Source organism: Catharus ustulatus, chromosome 3 (genome assembly GCF_009819885.2).
Source record: "Catharus ustulatus isolate bCatUst1 chromosome 3, bCatUst1.pri.v2, whole genome shotgun sequence".
NCBI classification, from domain to species: Eukaryota; Metazoa; Chordata; class Aves; order Passeriformes; family Turdidae; genus Catharus; species Catharus ustulatus.
In genome coordinates this window covers 8,364,123-8,382,817 of record NC_046223.1, presented here as the reverse complement: position 1 = coordinate 8,382,817, position 18,695 = coordinate 8,364,123, and the positions used below count along the sequence as shown (strand labels likewise).

The following is an 18,695-nucleotide window of genomic DNA, read 5'->3' as shown; positions in this document are numbered from 1 at the left end:
AGATTTTTCAGGAATAACTTGTGACTGAGGCAGGAAACAGATTTAGATATGTGAAGCCTTCAAAATAGCTTGGAAGGTGACTTTGGTGGGTTCCATGGAAACTCATCTGTTCTGTAGCTTTGCAGAGGACTTACACAAGAGTGCTGCCTGGCTTAAAAAAAAAATAGTTGCTTAAGGAAAAAACTCAAAGCTGCTAGATATGAAATTGAAGCATGGCCTGTAGAAGATGGGGGTTGTTCCTGGGCTCTGCTGGAGCACCCCTGCTAGAGCAAAGCTTGCTGTGACTTTATGGGTCACTGACTGCAGTTTAGGTTAGGGTGGTTGCCAAGCAGTGAGTTTGGCTGGGGGTGGCCAACAGGAGAAAAGCAGCATGGCACTGCCCCTCTTGCTGCCCTCCAGCTACTTCAGAAACCTGAAACGGGAGGGAAATCCTTGCCAAAACTCACTACTTTCCAAAATGAAATGGGGTAGAGGAATTTTATGTATAGGAATTTAGTCCTTGTTCAAAGGCATGCCCAAATTTCTTTGGATTCTGCAAAGGTTAAAACTGACTGTGGAATGGCAGTATGCTGACTGAATCTTTCAATAACCTAGAACCAAGAAATGAAAGAAGACAATTTTATTTGTGCTCTGTGAAACACTGACATCTCTTCTAATGGCTGGTTTTCAACTGGGAGAAAACTGATAAAATTCAAACTGACCTGCTGTTTCAGAAGCACTCAGGCAGGACTCTGCTCTGGATTCTTAGATCTGCAAGAGAACCTCTGCAAGAATCAGCTGTGGTGACTTCTCTAAGATAGGATCTAAGCCATCTGTTTGAGGAATGAAGGATATCAGTTGCTTAACGAGATGTGATGCTACGGAATTTTCATAGTTGTGCCAGGGTTTGCTGTGGGAGGAAAAGACCTTTTCTGAGCATTAGCAAAGAGCTTTCTACCTAGATTAGGGGGTTTCTGCTCTCTGGTGTCTAATTAGATTGAACCCTAGTGCTCAAATCAGAGTCCAAATGCTAGTGTTGTCACCCACCCCCATAATAGGAAGTTGGTTGCTTTATGTAGGGGTGGTTCTTTGGAGGTTTTTTGTTGGGTGTTTTGTTTTAGTAGTTTCTGCTGCCGTTTCTCAGAACTGGTGCAAAGAGCACGCTGTTCCCTCTGGGTCTGTTCTTTTCACCTTCACCGCTGGCTCTGGCTGTGTTTCCATTCATGCAGACAAATGGCTGTGACATGTACGTGATGTGTGCATGGCCAGGCTGAAGGTGTTTGGCTGGGGCTGCCTGTGCAGCCACCCCGAGGCGTTTTGTGTGCCAGGGCATCTCTCCTTGCTCCTCTGAGCCCTGCTCCATGTCCCCTTCCTAAGAGAAACATTTCCAATTTGGAGGAAGGTGAATGAGGATACATTCAGGTAACCTTTGCAGCAGGCATTCAAGGAAGATGGGAAGACCTGCAGGATGGATCTTGTTATTTTGGCGTTGTGTCTGTGTTGCAGAGCCAGCTGACGTTGGGAAGCATGTGGCTGTGGCACTGGGGGCCCTGAAGACCGCCTGGCTTGCAGGGAGGAATGCTCCGGTGGGCAGTGCACTTGGAAGGTGGGCCACGGAGGGTGAACCACGCGGCCGTGGCTGTGGGGCACAAGGTCTATTCCTTTGGTGGCTACTGCTCCGGGGAGGACTATGAGACCCTGCGGCAGATCGACGTGCACGTTTTCAACGCAGGTAAACATGGCCTCGTGGGGCACTAAGGGCTGGGATTGCTGGGCTCAGTTATTGCCTTTCTTGTCTTCTGCTGCCTGACATGTTATACCCTGTAATTTCCTTTCTTGATTTCCAGGAAAAGTTGTCAGAGTAGGTTGGAGCCTCTTTTTTTATGCAGCCTTGCGTTTTCAGCTTCAGGGGCAGGACTCAGAGGGGCTGTAGTTCATCTGACTGCTGGGATAAGGACTCACTGAAGTAGTGGCTTTGGTTTGTCCTTGTTCTCTGTGAACACAAACTCAGCCAGGTGCAGAGGTGATATTGAGCTGGCTCAGGTCCACCCTCCAACTTGCAGCATGTCCATGCTCAGCTCCTCATAGTGTGCAAAGAGTAGGGTTCAAGCCAGTACACACAGTTGAGATTCCAGGTGTAGACATCTGAGCTGTTTCCCCCTGGGGGCAGCTGACAACTGGTGCCAGCATGATGGAGTCAGTAGGGGCATGTGGCTAGGAGAGAGGCCTTCCCATTTTGGTAAAGCTGTCATGGAGATTCACAACATAGCTTAGAAAAGCATCTGCAACTGGAGCCATTTGTGTAGGGTAGCCAGTACCTCTCATGAGGCTGATTTGGAGCCATGGATGTGCTGGCAGAGGCTGTATTTCTTAATTGAGTGCTCCTTGAACTGAAGAGGTTACTGAGCTGGTCCATTAAGTATTCCCCTGTAATTATGGAGGTGATTAAAAAACTACACAGATGCTTGGGTGGTTCCAGCTAAACAGAGCCAGGAATGGAGAACCAATGACCAGTTTTGGTGACTGGACAGCGTGCTGAATGCTCTGCTAACACCCTTATGTAGACAAACCTAGTTTGTAAGATGAATTCACTCCTTTAGGACTGATGTGCAGCAGGGATAAAAGCATTGGTTACAGAGGCTGCCAAGGTGACCTGCTCACAGTGTAGAGGGATTGTAGCACAGGATCCTGCGGACAGTGATGTTTACCTCTGTCCAGAGGGACTGGGCTTTCACATTCAGCACAGCTGAATGTTGTAGAACATGCCAAGTAGAGCACCAGTCTTCTGAGTAAGCATAATGACTGTGCCCAAAGGAATGCTCTTGTGTTGTCTTTGCTTCTTACCACTCCCAAGTATTAAAGTGTCAGAATGCTGCAGCCACCACATGGGAAGTGGCAGTGGCTTCCCAAGCTCTTGCTCAGCTAGCATTGTCAGGTGGCAGTGCTAGAGCAAAGACACCAGATTTTGAATGATCTCTTGTCAGTTTTACAAAGATGAAGACTATGTTTAGGTAAGAAGCATCCAGTCTAACTTAACTTTTGCACTGGGTGTGCTTCCACAGTGCCCTTTCTGCCTGTGGGGTAGATGCTCACCTTTTGAGATGCCTGACTTTTCCTTCTCCCTCTGTTAGTATTTCAGAAGAACTGTGGACTGTTTTCTGTTCTATTTTGTATCAGCTCCGTGTAGAAAACAAACCTGGAGGCTGTATGTGGCAGAGGGAGGGTGACTGGAGCTGTTATGTAATGGCTGTGTAACACTTGCTGTGGCTCTTGCACTGACATTAAACCCTGTAATACCTGTTGACTGTTCTGTTGCTGCTGGACATGACACACAGGAAGGGGAACCTGTAATCACAAGGAACTCCTATTAGTAATGCAAGGTTAGCAGGGAGAACTTGAGTACACATGGGGGTAAAAGGAGGCAAATAGCCACCTCATTTATAGCTTGAAAACCAAAACAAAAGAACAAACCCTGTTCCTTCAAAGCTGCTGGGTTTCTTTACTTAAACTGTGCTTCTGCAAGTCCAAGGGATGCTTTCATGTGTTCCCTTGCATATTACTGCAGTGAGTTATTCCTGTGCTGCCCATTCTTCCAGCTTTGAGTATCTTCACCAATCTCACTAGCTTGAAGTAGTGTCTGCATTCATGATCACCTGTGTACTTTTTCATTTTACTTTCCGTATTTGTGCACATGTTGTATCTTCACTTACAGTGCTGCACAAGCCAGACTGGAAACCTTTTCAGTGAATTGTTGTAGAATAGAGCCTGTTTTTGTCCTCTGAGCTTCCAGAGGACTTTCTTCTGTATTTCTTAACTAGCTACTACTCGGGATCAGACACAGCTTTCTCTTGTTTATTCAAATGCTTCTGCACCTTGTCACGGGGTAAAAAAGCACCGGGCAGGATGGGTTGTGAACTGTGAACAATTTAGCAGGCTTAGCATTTGACATGGGCTCAAACTCGTGTTTGCAGTGTCTCTGCGCTGGATCAAGTTGCCTCCTGTGTGGACAAACAGCCGAGACCACGTGAGGGAGGTGCCCTACATGAGGTATGGACACTCAGCAGTGCTCATTGACGACACCGTCTACATCTGGGGCGGTCGCAACGACACGGAGGGAGCCTGCAACGTGCTCTATGCTTTTGATGTCAGTAAGTTCCAGCTTCTCATTCTTCCTTGTCACAGCTACTCTTGATCAGACCTACTCCCTACCCTCCACTCTGCTCCCCAACTTGTTTTGTTGTCCCACAGTGACAGCCTGGAGGAAATGGTGTCACTGTCTGTTTCAGCAGTTTTAGACATGGAGTATGGTGGCCATTGTGTGCATGCTTAAATCTCTGTAAAAGGCTTTGGGCAGAGATTGCTGATCCTCTCTAATAGTGAAATGGTTTTAATTTTTCTATCAGCTTTGTGCACTGATAGTAACTACAACTGAAGTGTTCTTTCTGTAGTATTCCTTAATTGTGGCTGAAGGCTGAAGTAAGAAGGGGCTTACTGGGCTCTTGAGGATTCTGCTTCCTCTCCAGTGTGGTCCTTCTTTCTGAAAGCACGGAGGAGAGTGAGGAGTAAAGCACAGAAGTAGTCTGGGACAGGATGGCAAAATCAGGGAAGACATGAGTCAAGTTAGACAAATCTGAAAAATAAACTCCTTGAGCCTTTTGGTTGGCTTCTCCATAGCGTTGCTGGAGCACCTCTGGAGAAAAGGCACCATCAGGAACTGCATGGACACAAGTGTCAGGAAAGAAAAGGAGTATATCTGGATTCTGGAGGCAAGTCCATCTAAATACTGGCCAGTAACTGTCTTGCTGGACTTGCAAGGAAACTGCTTGCTCTGGTGCTTGGTCAAGGGGTCTCTTCTTTACCATGAAATACCTTACAGCACAGGGTTTCCCCCTTCCTTCCTTCCTTCCCCTGGCACATGCAGCTGAGAAACCACCAGTAAACTTCTGCCTACACAGAGGCTTTGTTGTGGGACCTGCCTAGTCTCCCTGGCAGCTCCAGTGCTTTAGCATTAAGTGAAAATTAAACAGAAAGTCCTGCTCCAAACCCTCTGCAGCTATCTGTGCACACAGGCCTGCCATTCCTGGAAAGTAAGGCTGGCAGTCACAGCCCCATGTCTGTAGTGTAAGTTCCACTTTAGAAGTCACATCAGGCTAAATGAAGACCTTTCTGAGTGCAGTTTTGCCCCTGTGGTGTTGAGCAGATCACAAATTGAAGTATTTTCGAGCTCTAATTTAACATGTTGCACTCGGGTGAGCTGTTGCTGATAGAGTGTGACTGAGTTTGGAAGCAGCCCCGGGAAGAAAAGGAACTGGATAGTTCTGAGCTGTCTCTCTGGAGGCTCCCCAGGGACTCTGCTGACCTTGCAAGACCCTTTGTGTGGTGCCAGATGGAGCATAGGTGGGCAGTTGTGTCCGCTGGCCAAGTTCAGAGAAGTCATCCTCATGCTTTGGCTCCAGTGTTAGGACTCTCTGAAATAAGCACTGTTTTTGGCAGCCAAGAGCCATTAGGGAGGGTGGGGGGAATGCCTCCTGCAGCCTTGAGGCTTATCTGTGCCTCTCTGAGCTCTTGGGGCAGGTGCCTGTTTGCACTTGGCAGCAAGTCCCTGGCTTGGCTCTCTGGAGCCCTGGCATGGAGAACAGCTCTGGCTGGATTTTAAGCCATTTTCTAAACCAACCCAGCCCCTGGAGTGGGCAGGCTAAGGGGCTGAATGTCTCTGGTGCAGGCTCACAGGGAGCACTGTGAAGGGTGGAAAGTGAGGAAGAAGGGATGGGAGTGTAACAAGTGGAGCAGATAAGACAGGGAGAGCTGCACTGCAGAGGTGGGGATATGCACAACAGCTGACATGGAGACCTTGTGGTTAAGTGATTTCTGTCTGGGTTTGAGAGCTGCTTTTCCTCAGTCATGCTCAGTTACTGAGCATCTCCACACCATGAGATCAGTTGAGCCACTTAGCATTATTGCTTCATTGTAATAGAAAGTGTGAATGCAGAGCTGATAAGTGACTCACAAGTGCACTTTGCAAGAGATTCTGTAAAAATAACATTGTTCAAGCCGTGCTGTACTACTCACACTTAAAATATGAGCTCTTTGTCAGGTCTGGCAGTCAGTGGCCATGACCAGAGGCTGAGACTTCTGTCCCTGTGTCCCTCTGTGGGGGCTCAGCCATGCCCACAGAAGCTTGGAGCCTCTCTGGCAGAGCAGGTGCTATGTGAGAAAGCGAGAATGATTTTTGCCTTAGAAATTAAGAACAGCAATAACAGAACTATCCCACCGCAACCCCTACTGTGTTTTCTCAGCATTGCCTCTTGTTTTGTTTCAGACACGCACAAGTGGTTCACACCAAAGGTGTCTGGAATGGTCCCAGGGGCGAGAGATGGGCACTCAGCTTGTGTTCTGGCCAAGAGCATGTTTATCTTTGGAGGCTATGAACAGCTGGTGAGTAGTCTCTGTTAACTGTTAATTGGTGAGCCCTTGGGAAAGAGGGTGTTGATACCCAGGACACTGATAGAAGCAGGACACAGGGGTGTATTTGTACTACTAGTCACTGTCATTTTGTAACTTAGTAAAGTGATGGCATTAGTACCCAGGTTGTGCTCATTGTTTCGTGGAGAAGGTGGTTGGAAAATCAAGTCCAAAACAGTGTTGGATTTTTTAAACTTTCACAAGACATATTTACCACAAAGAAGTAAAAATATAAGAATTTTTTTCCTGGCTCATTTCTCAGCCAAATGTAGATACATAAATATACAACAGTTTTTAATAAGTGTATATTGATCTACATTTATTTTAATTTGGCTCCGAAATGAGCCAGAAAAATCACTTTCTGCAGTGTTGCTGTGAGGTTTTGTCCTAGTCTAGTGTATGTTCCCTGTAGTCTCTACCTGTTCTGACATCTTGCTGATCCCTTTCAGCAAATACTTGGTTGCCTTCCCATTAAGAATACCTTGATCCAAAGTTCATCCTGCAGTAGCTGTCAGTTTGCCTAATGCTCTTTTTAGCAAATCCTTATGATCTGATCTTAAGAAGTGGGTAAATAAAATTTCAGCCTATCACTAGGTTCCAGAAAAGATGTGCAAAGTCACGTCTGTTTGTTTGGAAGAAACCTAGGGCTCTGCTACAGAAGCCTCTGGGTTATTCCCTCTTTTCTGAGGAGGATAGTAGGCCAAATTCATTATATTGATTACAGCAGCAGGAGAGGCTCAGATGTGTCTTGTTTTTAACCAAGACCAAGATAAATAAACCTCTGGCTATTTTGCTGCTCTCTACTTGCCTGGAAGAGCAGGAGTCCACATAGTTTGTGTGAATGCAATCTCTTCCAGGCAGCCAGCTGCAGATGGGTTTTGTGGGACCTCAGAACCTGGAGTGTATTTGCTCCTGGGTGTTCAGCTTCCCAGAATTAATCTTAGCTTCTGTTTCTCGTTAGGCGGCCTTAGCAGAGCCAGTTTGACTGTCCTGCTAAATCCTCTTTTTTTCTGCTGCTACATGGAGGGGAGGCAGGTTCCTGCCATGAATGTATGGTGTGCAGAACAGCCTTTGAGGGAAGAACTGGGCACCAAATAAATGGGAAAACTACAGGAAAAGACAAGACACCTTTGGGAAGTAATGGGCTTTGCTTTCCTCTTGTTAAGTGATAAGTCCTGCTTGAGTAAGCACCTTGTCTCTTAGGAAGTACTGACTCCAAAGGGATGCTCCAGGTCTGTAGGGCAGCATCCTTTCTGGAGCTGGATGTGACCAGGTTTCTCAGTCCCTTTATGACCAAGCTGCTCGTCTGTCTTCCAGGCTGACTGCTTTTCAAATGATATCCATAAATTGGACACCACAAACATGATGTGGACCTTAATCTCTGCCAAGGTCAGTGTCTGGTTTTTGCTCTGGTTTGTAGAGGAAGTTTTGCATCTGCTATTCTCTGGGGTAGCTGCCTTCACTTAACTCACAGCTTCTGGCTGATGTGGCTGGGATCTACAGGATAGGAAGTTTTCCAGGAGAAGGCAGCCACCCAGCTTCCCCATCAAGATGTGTTATTTCCCTGGGTAATCTGCACTTTTTTTTTTTTTTTTTTTTCTTTGTTTTTTACTCCTTCAGGGTACTCCAGCTCGCTGGAGAGACTTTCATTCAGCTACCATCATTGGAACAAAGATGTACGTGTTTGGTGGCAGAGCAGATCGTTTTGGGCCATTTCATTCCAACAATGAGATTTACTGTAACCGCATTAAGGTGTTTGATACAGAAACCAACTCCTGGCTGGACTCCCCTCCCACTCCCGTGCTCCCAGAGGGCCGGCGGAGCCATTCAGCCTGTGAGTGTGGGTCTGCTGAGGGTGGAGGATGGTGAAAGAGAATTTCTGCCTGCCTTAGAAGGGATGTCTGCCCTGCTGGGTGGGTCTGTGGGTTAGCAAGGGGTGCACAAAGCCCAGTTTCTGTGGAAAGCCTTGCACACCGCACTCTGCATGAAGGTGGTGTAAGGAGAGGTGGACAGCCAGCACCACGTTGCTTTGTGTTTGATTTTGGGTCAGGGACCTGCTGGGTGGCCCTCTGATGTCTGTGCTTACTCCCTACAGTCAGCTACAATGGGGAGCTATATGTATTTGGTGGCTACAATGCACGCCTGAACAGACACTTCCATGACCTCTGGAAATTCAATCCAGGTATTTATGCTTTTAGCTTGCTGCAGTGGTAGTGCTCTAGGCTCTCAGGCATGTGAGTGCTCAGAGGAACATACTGTCCAAGGAGTACTGCTTGGGGGGAATAGCTCTTGGCTCTTCTGATAGCAACTTGCTACCATGCCTGTTCCTCCTCAGGGTGTTTGCAGACCTCAGTTAGAAAGTGGCAAATGAGGTACTGCTGAAAGACATATTTCATTAGAAAAACTTTGTCTTGTTCTTAAATATGCAAAAGCACTGACAGAGGAGTAAATATGGGGAGGCAATAGGGTTGGGGAAGGGAGAGACTGTATTTGGGGAAACCTTTTCAACCAGAACTGCAGGATCACCATCTCTTGGTACCAGCTCAAGCTGTGCAGCAGAAAGGGTGTTTTTTCAGTTGGCACTCTGAATATCAGTCAGCTGTAATCTGTTTTGGGGTCCTCAGGCACATTTCACTGTCTAGACTCATTTTGTTTGCTAATTGCTTTGCATAGTAAAGTTACCTGAGAGCAGCCAGCCTGCTGCTCCCCAAGCTGACTGTGAGCTGGTGTGAGAGCTCCTGCAGATTTCAGTCCTGTCCATTGTCACCCCCAAGCACCCTTGCTACAGAGAGCAGCAAGAACAAAGGCTGCTGTCTGCACCTGGTTCAGCTCCCCACGCCCTCCTCCCTCAGCCGAGCTGTCCCAGCAGCTGATGCTCCTCTGCCAGGATGCAGCCTGCCAGCAGATGGAGCTCGCTCCTGGGTCTCCCTCCTCCAAATCCCGACCGAGGCAGGTTCTGGGGAAGGGAGACAGCCTGTCTGCTCCTGCAGCTCTGCCCGGCACAGCTCCCTGTGATGGTGGCTATGCTGCCATGGCAGTCTGTGGGTCCTGGTGCTCAGGTTTTGCAAGTGAAAGGCCTTGGTGGGGTCCTGAGCAACCTGGTTTAGTGCGAGGTGTCCCTGCCCATGGTGGGGAGTTGGAACAAGGTGGTCTTTAAGGTTCCTTCCAACCCAAACCATTTTATGATACAACCTGCAAATCCTGTCTCAGCAGGCAGAGATCCAGGACTGTGACTGGCATCTAAGTGGCACTTCAGTAACAACCTCACAGAAGTGCATCATTTAGCCATTAGTGAGGAGGAGGGATAGAGGGAGGGTGGATATTGGCTAGTTGGTGTCTGTGGGGTAGGGGGCCTCTGCTTTTCCTGTGATCTGTTTAAATTCATAACCTGCTTCTAGCTGGTCTTGGCCATGCTCTTGTGACAAGCTGGTGCACTCTTTTCCTCCCATTAGTTTCTCTTTCTTGGAGGAAGATTGAACCCAAGGGGAAAGGGCCATGTCCTCGCCGCCGGCAGTGCTGCTGCAGAGTGGGGGATAAAATCATTCTCTTTGGAGGTACCAGGTGAGTTGTGTGAAGTGGCTCCTCAAGAGGCTTTGCCACTCCCTTCAGCACAGTGTCCCTTCACACTCTGACCCAGGCTGTATCAGACAGACTGCAGAGGCAGATGGCAAGTGTCAGTCTATCTGACAAGTAATCATGTACATCAGAGCTGCCCTGGAAAAAGGCCATGGAAGAGACCAAAGGTGTCATGTAAGCTTGTAAAGCATCTGGTGACAAGCCATCTTGTACATGTAAAGACAGAAGAGTGTAACAGGCTGCTTAGGAGGGTGCAGTGCTCAAGTTTTCTGGTAAAGAGGCTGTGAGGGTAAGGGAGGAGATCCTGCCTGAAGGATCCTGTCAGAAGGAACATATCTCAGTCTGCTATGCCAGAGCAGACCTCAGACTGACTTATCTTGGCCTGTGTGCTGCCCTGCTTCTCCCACCAGAGCTTCTTTCTTCCGCTGGCAAGTGTGGGTTCTGCTGCCAAGCTGCAGTGGGATATCAGCTCAGCTGGGAGCTGTTTGAGGAGCCTACACACATGACAAGACAATGTTGATTTCTGTGCCAGTGCTCCTTAGCAACATTTCCATTCACAACAGGGACCTGGTGTTATGGATTTAGCTGTCAAACATTGGAAGTGATACTGTCAGGGTGCAGGGCAGCTGGATGTGGCCAAGAGCCTTAACAGCTGCTAAAAGAAAGGAAGTGGCCTATCACCAGGACACACTCTATGCTGTCTGGAGTGACAAATTGCAGCTCTGGAGCACAGTCCTGCTTGCCAGTATCTACCTTACAGAGACATCTTAAATGCTTTCAGCTCTCCACATGGTTTGGAAAGCTTTGGGGCTCTCTCTGGGATCTTGGCAGTGGCTTTTTGGGGATGCTTCTGAAGCCAGCTCGGGGCAGAGAACCAACCAGGACAGGTTCTGCTGACCATACCAGTGTGTTATGGGGTGAAGGGCCTTCAGGTTCCAGGGGTTCAGGAGGGGTGTGCTTAGCTGTAGGATGTCCATGTGACTGTGAGGGAATGCTTAGTGCAGAGGTGCTGAGTTTATCCAGTCTCGTCAAAAGATACTGGGTGCTGCTTAGTACAGCAGAAAGCTTGGCAGGGCCTTGTGGGAGTTTTGGGTGGTCCCAGATGCTGTGCTGTGTGTAGATCCATGTTACAGCAGCAGCTGAACTGTGATGTTAAGCCTTGGCACTCCTGGGAAATGCTAGCAAACCACAACAAATATGACACCAGCTTTTTCAAGTTTGGTCCACTTTCCAAGCAATGCAGCAGTGCCTTGTCTTCTCCACTGAACCACTTCAGAATTCATCTTGTTTCTTACGTCGGCCTCGACCCCAGTAGAGGCACATTCATTCATCAGCACTCGTGTGGGCTGGAAGAGCTGCTGGCAGCCAGGAATGCCGCCTGCCTGAGCTGGAGGGAGGGTCTTGCAGGCTGGGGAAATGGGAGGTGGGGGTGGGCCGTGCTCACTTCCTGTAACAGTTATCAGGTGTATTCTGGAGCTGCCTGGCGAGATAAGAAATTTTCCAGGAAGTCCTTGTAATGGAGAACTCCCAGTGGTCTGCCTCCTGACCTGTGCTCCCTGGCTGGGAAGGGGGAGGGGTCGCACAGCACGGGCTGTCCGGCAGGGATTCTCAGAGGATGAGCCTGCAGGCTCAGCTTTCTAGGGAGAGGCACTGGGGGATGGGCAAGCAAAACCCCTTTGTGTCCGTGTCTGGCCTTCCAGGATTCACACATCCTGTAGACTGCTGAAGAGACACTTCTGCAGGCTGCTTGATCCTGTGGTATCCAAAAACTTTGTTTTCTTGGTAGTCCTGCCCAGAGCTGGTCTTTTTGCCCCAGCTATGGTCCCTCCCTGTGACCAGGAGCAATCCATCGCTTGTGTCCTGTTTAAGGGACCAGGAAACTTGGTATTCCCATTAGCTGTATCACATTCGTGGACCTGGTCTGGTTTCCTTTCTTCCCAAGCCCACCAGCAATTCAGCGTGCAGAGACCATCCACGTGGAAGAAGGAATGCTGTAAACAGTTTAGTTGAAGAGTTTCTGATCCAGATTTGGCTTTATATTGTGTATTCTCTAACAAGGCTTAGGAATTCTGGCTCTGGTGGGAGAATAGGGGCTGTCACTGAGTGCAAGGTGAGTTGTTTTGCAGCTGGAATGAGCAGTTTTGCTGGAATCTGTCTGGCAAAGGTGTGCCCTGTACCCTGTTGCCTGGGAGTTGCAGGGGGTTGCCTGGTCTTGAACTCTAGGCTTACCCTGCTACTCACCTTTTGGTGATTAAAACCACAGATGTGGAGCCTGCTGGCTTTCCTTTGATAGATAAGGGATGGTCTAGGTTTCCTGTGACGTGGATGTGAGATTAGATTGTGGTGTGCTAAGCACACGAGGTGCAGTTAAAGGGGCTCTTGCCTTTATCCGGGCAGATGGGTCCCATCAGCAGCAGGGTCTTCCCTGCCAGCAGTGAGCTGTGCTCTGCAGTTTGGCCTGGGGTGGTGGGGACAGGTACTGAAGTTTAGTGGCTCATAGGTGGGGAAACAAGTGACACTGGGGTGAGGAGTCACTGCAGGAGGTCAGTCCCAGCTAAGTGAGGGCACACTAAGTTGGATTTTCACAGACCAAAGCAGGACTTAAACACTTTTCCTTTCTTTAAAATTCTCCAAACAACCATCAGCCATGGGAGTGTTTTCCCCTGTTTCAGCATAGGCTGATCTCTTTGTGCAAGGATCCAGTCTCTCAGGTGCTTTGGTTGTTCCATCAAGACCACTGTGGCAGAAAACCATAGATGAGGCTATCTGTTCCCTAGAAATGCAGATGTTTTCTAGCTGCTTTCTCTACACTCCTCTTAGAGCATCTCAGTGGCCAAGCTGAAATAATTTCAGTAGATCTTAACTACATGGGAACAGGAGTGATGGACAGGTGAGGTGTGGGAGAGGCTCATGGCTGGAATGATCGTGGTCATCCCTGAAAAAGAGGTAGATCCCCCATACCCTTCAGAGGAAACTGTGGGTTTCTGCTCCTGGCTCTGTGCAGCTCCACCTACTCTGCAAAGAGCTGGGAAAGTGATGACTTTGGATGCTGCTTGGGGTATCAGAAGGGTAGGAGGGATCACAGGGCCCCTGCACAGGACAGGCAGGCCAGGAACATTCCTGGACTTGCTCAGCCCTTGATGAGCTGCTGTAAGAGAATTTTGGCACTGACTGACACACTGTGCTTGGTTTTTGCAGCCCATCTCCGGAGGAGGGAATGGGTGATGAATTTGACCTGATGGATCACTCAGATCTCTACATCCTTGACTTCAGTACGTGAGCACTTCCTGCCCAGCCTGTATCTCTTGCCACAAGGTGCCCTGTGAGCAGGCCCTGCTGTGAGGTGCCATGTCCTGGAGCCAGGCAGCTGTGTCTGACCAGTGCTTGGCTTAAGGCAGAGCAGCCATACTCTGTGCATTCCTGCATGCAAGACCTCTTGTGGGAGCACAGAAACCAGCCCAGCCTGTCCCTGGTGTGCACCCTGCCTTGTCCCTCAGACAAGGCTCTGCCCTGTTTACTGTGGCACTGGAGCCACTGCTGGAGCCTCCTTGGTGTCCAGTCAAGGCTGCTGTAGCTTAAGTGCTTTCTTTTCACAGGCCCCAGTCTGAAGACGCTGTGTAAGCTAGCAGTGATTCAGTACAGCCTGGACCAGTCTTGCCTTCCCCACGACATCAGGTATGGTGTGCCCTGCTGGGAGGTCACTCTGTGGGTGCTCCCTGACCTCAAGGTGCTCCAGCCCTGGCTGAGGGCTGCCCAGGGCCTTTGGCACTGTGCACCTTTGAGGTGGGCTGGGCTGGAGACCACAGCTGAGGCTGACTGAAGCTGCTCTAGCCCTGGGCACTGTGTTTGTACTTTCTCTCAGTGTATCCTCTTGGTGTGTTACAGATGGGAGCTCTCGGCCATGACAACGAACAGCACCATCAGCCGCCCCATTGTCTCCAACCAGGGCTGAAGACAACTCGTCCTTCCACCACCCTGCCCTCACCCCTCCACATACTGACCTCTTGCTCCACTGCCTGCATGAATTTTTAGCCCTTTCAAGCAAGGAATGTGTGAGCTCGGTTTGTCTTGCCCTAGCTAAGCCTCCCTCTGCCCTTGTCATGGTTTGGGCAGCACAAGTGGACAGGCAGAGCTGGCCACTGAGGGAAAAACTGTCTGGCCCCAGCAGCACAGCTGCGACCCCTCGCCTTGCTGGTGGCTCTAGAGCTTCCTTCCCTTTGCCTGTGGAACTGCAGCTGTGCTGTCCAGTGTCCGGCCACTTTCCAAGGGCCTGAATCAACTCTTACCACCAACCGTGTCCCTGGGGTTGATGTCAGGGTCAACCTGAACTGTTCCTGCATTGCCTCAAGAGAGCAGGAACCTCTACACCTGCTGCCAGCACTGACAGCTTCCTGGGCACTTAAAGGCAGGCACCAGCTCCAAGCTGATCCCAGTGTGGGGACCTGGGCCCAGCTGGACACTGCCCACTGTAAAACAGCAACTGGGGGAAGTTTTATAAATGGTGAGGCAGACATGGTTTCTGTGTGTCTTAACAGATGAACTGGGGGAGAAAAGGTGTGAGAGGGGAGAGACTGAACCAGGTGCTGGCTTGTGACAGCAGCAGGCAGTGGCTGATGTGAGCCACAGCCCTGCCTGGGTTGGGGAAGGGAAGCTGGGCTCCCCCAGCATCACTGCCATGGGGTACCTGCCTCCTGCCCAGAGCTGTGCTGTCCTGCAAGAGGACAGAAGGAAAATGGTGTATGTCTCCTGTGCTGTGCTGCCACAGGTAGGTGGATGCTCTGTAGCTTCCTGCCTCAGGGCTGGAGGTGAAGGGATGCCTGGGACAGCCTTCCTGGGTGGCACACAGGGCTGTGCTCAAGCCCTTCCCACCAACGTGAGGCCTCTGATGTGAAGAGGAGCTCCAGTGGCAGTTGAAGCAGAGCTAGTGCAGAGAAAGCTAGGGAAGCACTCAGGGTGTTTCCTGGGATTTAAAATCACAGCCGCAGCCAAGATGGTGGTGGCTGCATGCCCGGAACCTGGATGGCAGAGGGCCCAAGCTGTGTCCCCTGCCCTGAGGGCTGGCACACAGCCAGGGTCAAGTGGTCATCCAGCAGCAAAAAGGTGCAGAGGTCCCTGGGCTCCTCAGCCTGCAGGAAGTGGCCAGTGCAAGCACTGTGGAGCAGTCTGGAGTGGCATGAGAGCACTGGGAACCCCGTTGGCTTTCAGCACCTCACCATGGTAGGTGGTGAGCATCATTGGCGTGGAGGGAAACAGGGTGTGCTGTGACAGCACATCTGGCTGAGGGGGAGCAGCCCCAGCTTGGGCTCATCCTTTGTGGTCCTTGGCACCTGCAGGTTGCCCAAGAGGACTTAGGTGAACATCTACCCTGATGTCCAGCAGCTCTAACTCCCTTCCTCTATCAGCTGCCTCAGCCACAGACACTCTCTCAAGCTGTGAAATAAATGGTGGACGTTTTTTGCCATGCACTGGAGCACCAAGCTTACTTTCCTTGCAGGATGCCAGGCACTAGGAAATGCCCCCTGAGTGCTCAGAGTCCCTGTTTGGAGCACAGAGGCTCCTCAATTCTGTCTGTGTATGGCTGTCCCTGGGAGGAATCACAGTCTCTGGAGACATTAGGCCTCAGAAAGGCTCATCACCCCATGCCAGCTGCCTCCAGGAGAGCAAAACTTTGGTGGGGAGAAGTCTCCTCTGTGAAGAAAGGAAGGGGCTCATCAGGGGCAGGGGATGCTGACACCCCACTCCTCTGCTGGGCTCTAACCTGCCTCTGCCAGGAACCTGCTGCAAGACTGGCAGTGGGACACTGCTCACCACCTTGGTCCAGGTGTCTCCAGTGTATTTTTGTGGCTTATCAGCTCCTTCTCCCAGCACCCAGCTCAGCCATCAGTGATGCTGAAGGGCAGCTCCCAGCCAGGCAGACAAGACACAGGATGTTCTGTGGGGCTGGGCAGATGTGTGCCCCACGGGAGATCCCTGCTGCTTTTGTCACTGCCCCCTCCTGAGCGGCACGTTTGCTTTAAAGACCCTGGCTTCCTTTTATTACTTCCCCTCTCAAGTTTCAGCTGGCTGCAAGGGCTATTTTTAGCAACCTGCCTTCTAAAAATAGCCCTGAGCTGTTTGGAGTTGCGTCACAAGAGGTAACTCTGGCCGTGAGTGGCTTGGCCTCTGCACCCCAGGAGGGTACAAAAGGAGGCCAGGAGCAGCAGGGTCAGCAGGTTCAGCCACAGCCGGAGGCGAAGGAGGCAGCGGTTCCCTGGCAGCTTCAGGCCATCCCAGCTCCGGCTCCCTGGCAGCTTCAGGCCATCCCAGCTCCGGCAGCATGACCATCTTCTGCAGCCACTGCCACCGGCCCCTGCAGGCAGAGATGAGCTGCCTGCCCACCAGGGCCAAGCAGGCGCCCAGTGCCTCGAGGCCCTTCAGGTGAGCTCCTTCCCACTTCCTGCCCTCCCTCAGGTCTGGGATGGCCTCCCAGAGCCCTGGGATAGCCGATCTAGGATATGATGGCCCTTGCAAGGTGCTGACACCAGCCTGGGACAGCAGGATGGCCAGGTGCCGCATGGGGAGGAGGTGCAGGAATTTGGAAGGGCAGAGGTAATTTAGGTGGTTTAGGAGGAAAGGTTGTACTGGGCTGGGGTGCACATTCCAGCACTGGATGCAGTTCCCATCTTGGTAGGGTTTGGTGGGAAGGTTCCGTCACATGGGCTCCCCACCAAAGCACAGGTCGTGCCCCTGGGTAGGCTTGAGCACCTCTGCCTGTGCCCACAAGGTTTGCTCTCCTAGAGGCAGCAGCTGGCACGGGTGCTGAGCATCTCCATACCACTGAGCTAGCAATTCTTCCCACAATGGCAGGCAGGGAATGCTATCCCTTCCCCTCCATGGACATGTGTCCCAGATGGCTGGCTTTGCAGGTCAACCAAGAATGCTTCCAAGGCTCGCCGAGACCAGATCAATGTGGAGCTGCAGGCGCTGCGCTCCCTGCTGCCCATCTCTGCACAGGAGAAGGAGCGGCTCTCCTACCTGCACACCATGGCCCTGGTGTGCCTGCGGCTGCGGGGAGCTCAGCTGTTCCCTCCAGGTACCCTCAGCGCTGCTGTACTCCACACTCACTGGGCTCTGTGTCGGGCACTGCCCCTGCCTCATCCAAGACAGCTCTTCACCCTCATCCTCCTGCAGGCCTGCCTCCTGCGGGACCAGCCCTTGGCACAGAACTACTCTCCCTGCTCCCGGGCTTTCTGCTTGTGCTCTCAGCAGACAGCAAGCTGGTCTACATCTCAGAGAATGTGGCTCAGGTGCTGGGCCTCTCTGTGGTAAGGCCTGCTCACCGGGCATTTGCAGTCACTGTCCCCGTACCCACCCTGGTGCCTTTATTGCACGCACTGCACGCTGCCCCAGCAGATGCTGGGCTGTGGCTGCAGCAGCCTGTGCACCCACCATGCCAGCCAGGGCCCACTGAGACAGGCACGGTCTCTGAGGGCAGCCCCCTCTTTGTCAGGTGGAGCTGCTCGCCCAGGGGGACACGGTCTTTGACATCCTGGAGGGGCGAGTGGGAGAAGATGTGCACAAGAAACTCCTCCTTGCCCGGGAGGAACCTGGCAGGGGTAAGGGAGGCCTTGGCTGGACTCGTGGATCTTGCCACTCTGCTCTGGCCCTTGGCTGTGAATAGAGAGCCAGGGCCAGCCCTGCTGGGAGCAGAGTGAGGGAGCTCCTGACGATGTGTTTCCCTGCAGAAGTCACTTTTGTCAGCGAGATGCGCACGTCCAAGGCCTTCCGGCTGCAGCACGGCGGGAATCGGGTCGTGGCAGTGTGCGGGCGCTTTGTGGCCCTGCGCTGGCCACCCTCCCCCTCCACCACAGCCTTCCTGGCCCTCTGCACACCCCTTGTGCAGTCGCCCACAGATGGCGAAGCTGCTTCCCAGGACGACGTATTCCAGAGCATGCACCTCCTGGACATGACTTTTATTGATCTTACGGAGAGGTGAGAGGTGCCTGCTTGCACCGCAGCCCCAGCTGTACATCTCAGACAGCAAGAATCATTCCCCTTCACCAAGCCTGTGTATGGAGTGCAGTGGATGAGCACTGAGACTCTCACAAACACCTCCCAAACCTCTTCCCTCATTTACAACTTATTTCTGTGCCTCTATTGTTTCATTCTCCATCGTGCAGCAGCTGCTCCTTGCTGACACGGTGCAGGCTCTGCACAGCACTCAGTCCCCACTCCTCTTGTCTTCCCCAGTGTCGCCTACCACCTAGGCTACCACAGGGAGGAGCTGGTCGGTCAGTCGTGGTACAGCCTCCTGCACCCTGAGGATGCTGACCTGGCAGCTGCCCAGCACAGGGCCGTGGGTGAGTGTCAGGCCCGGGAACGTCTATGCTGTCCCCGGCTCCATGGTCTAGTTATGCCTGAAAGGTGGCATAACCAGGACAGCAGAGACAAAGTGAATTCAGCCCACCTTGTTGTGACTCCCTTCTCCAAAAAGGATGAGGTTATACACCCCACACACTGTCTATAAGTATTTTCCAAGCTGGGTGTGGGCATCCTCCTTTGCTACGGTGTATAGAAGAGGGACCAGCCCACCTGAGCCCCATGTCTTTGGGAGGGCAGGACCGCTATGGACCTGACTCTGCTCTGCGGGCTCTCCAGGCAGCCTAGGGCCGTGCCCTTGTGCCGGCTCACGCAGTCCC

The 18,695-nt window shown here is 51.4% G+C and overlaps 2 protein-coding genes across 2 annotated transcripts in view; both read left to right on the top strand.

Annotated features, from left to right (window-relative positions):
* LOC116994585 overlaps positions 1–18,695 on the top strand; it is a 33,463-nt gene that overhangs the window by 4,485 nt on the left and 10,283 nt on the right. The window contains exons 2-17 of the mRNA XM_033056405.2: positions 1,486–1,711; positions 3,951–4,127; positions 6,299–6,414; positions 7,759–7,830; positions 8,062–8,275; positions 8,537–8,623; positions 9,894–10,002; positions 13,216–13,289; positions 13,614–13,692; positions 13,903–13,964; positions 16,191–16,434; positions 16,923–17,089; positions 17,266–17,321; positions 17,507–17,612; positions 17,742–17,988; positions 18,247–18,356. Coding sequence (XP_032912296.2) covers positions 1,558–1,711; positions 3,951–4,127; positions 6,299–6,414; positions 7,759–7,830; positions 8,062–8,275; positions 8,537–8,623; positions 9,894–10,002; positions 13,216–13,289; positions 13,614–13,692; positions 13,903–13,964; positions 16,191–16,434; positions 16,923–17,089; positions 17,266–17,321; positions 17,507–17,612; positions 17,742–17,988; positions 18,247–18,356 — 2,074 coding nt within the window. The 5' untranslated portion in view covers positions 1,486–1,557. The remainder of the gene's footprint in view (positions 1–1,485; positions 1,712–3,950; positions 4,128–6,298; positions 6,415–7,758; positions 7,831–8,061; positions 8,276–8,536; positions 8,624–9,893; positions 10,003–13,215; positions 13,290–13,613; positions 13,693–13,902; positions 13,965–16,190; positions 16,435–16,922; positions 17,090–17,265; positions 17,322–17,506; positions 17,613–17,741; positions 17,989–18,246; positions 18,357–18,695) is intronic.
* NPAS4 (neuronal PAS domain protein 4) lies at positions 13,965–18,676 on the top strand. Its single transcript, XM_033056671.2, has 6 exons — positions 13,965–16,434; positions 16,923–17,089; positions 17,188–17,321; positions 17,507–17,612; positions 17,742–17,988; positions 18,247–18,676. Exons 1-6 carry the CDS (start codon positions 16,334–16,336, stop codon positions 18,521–18,523), a joined length of 1,032 nt encoding a protein of 343 aa, XP_032912562.2. The 5' UTR covers positions 13,965–16,333; the 3' UTR covers positions 18,524–18,676.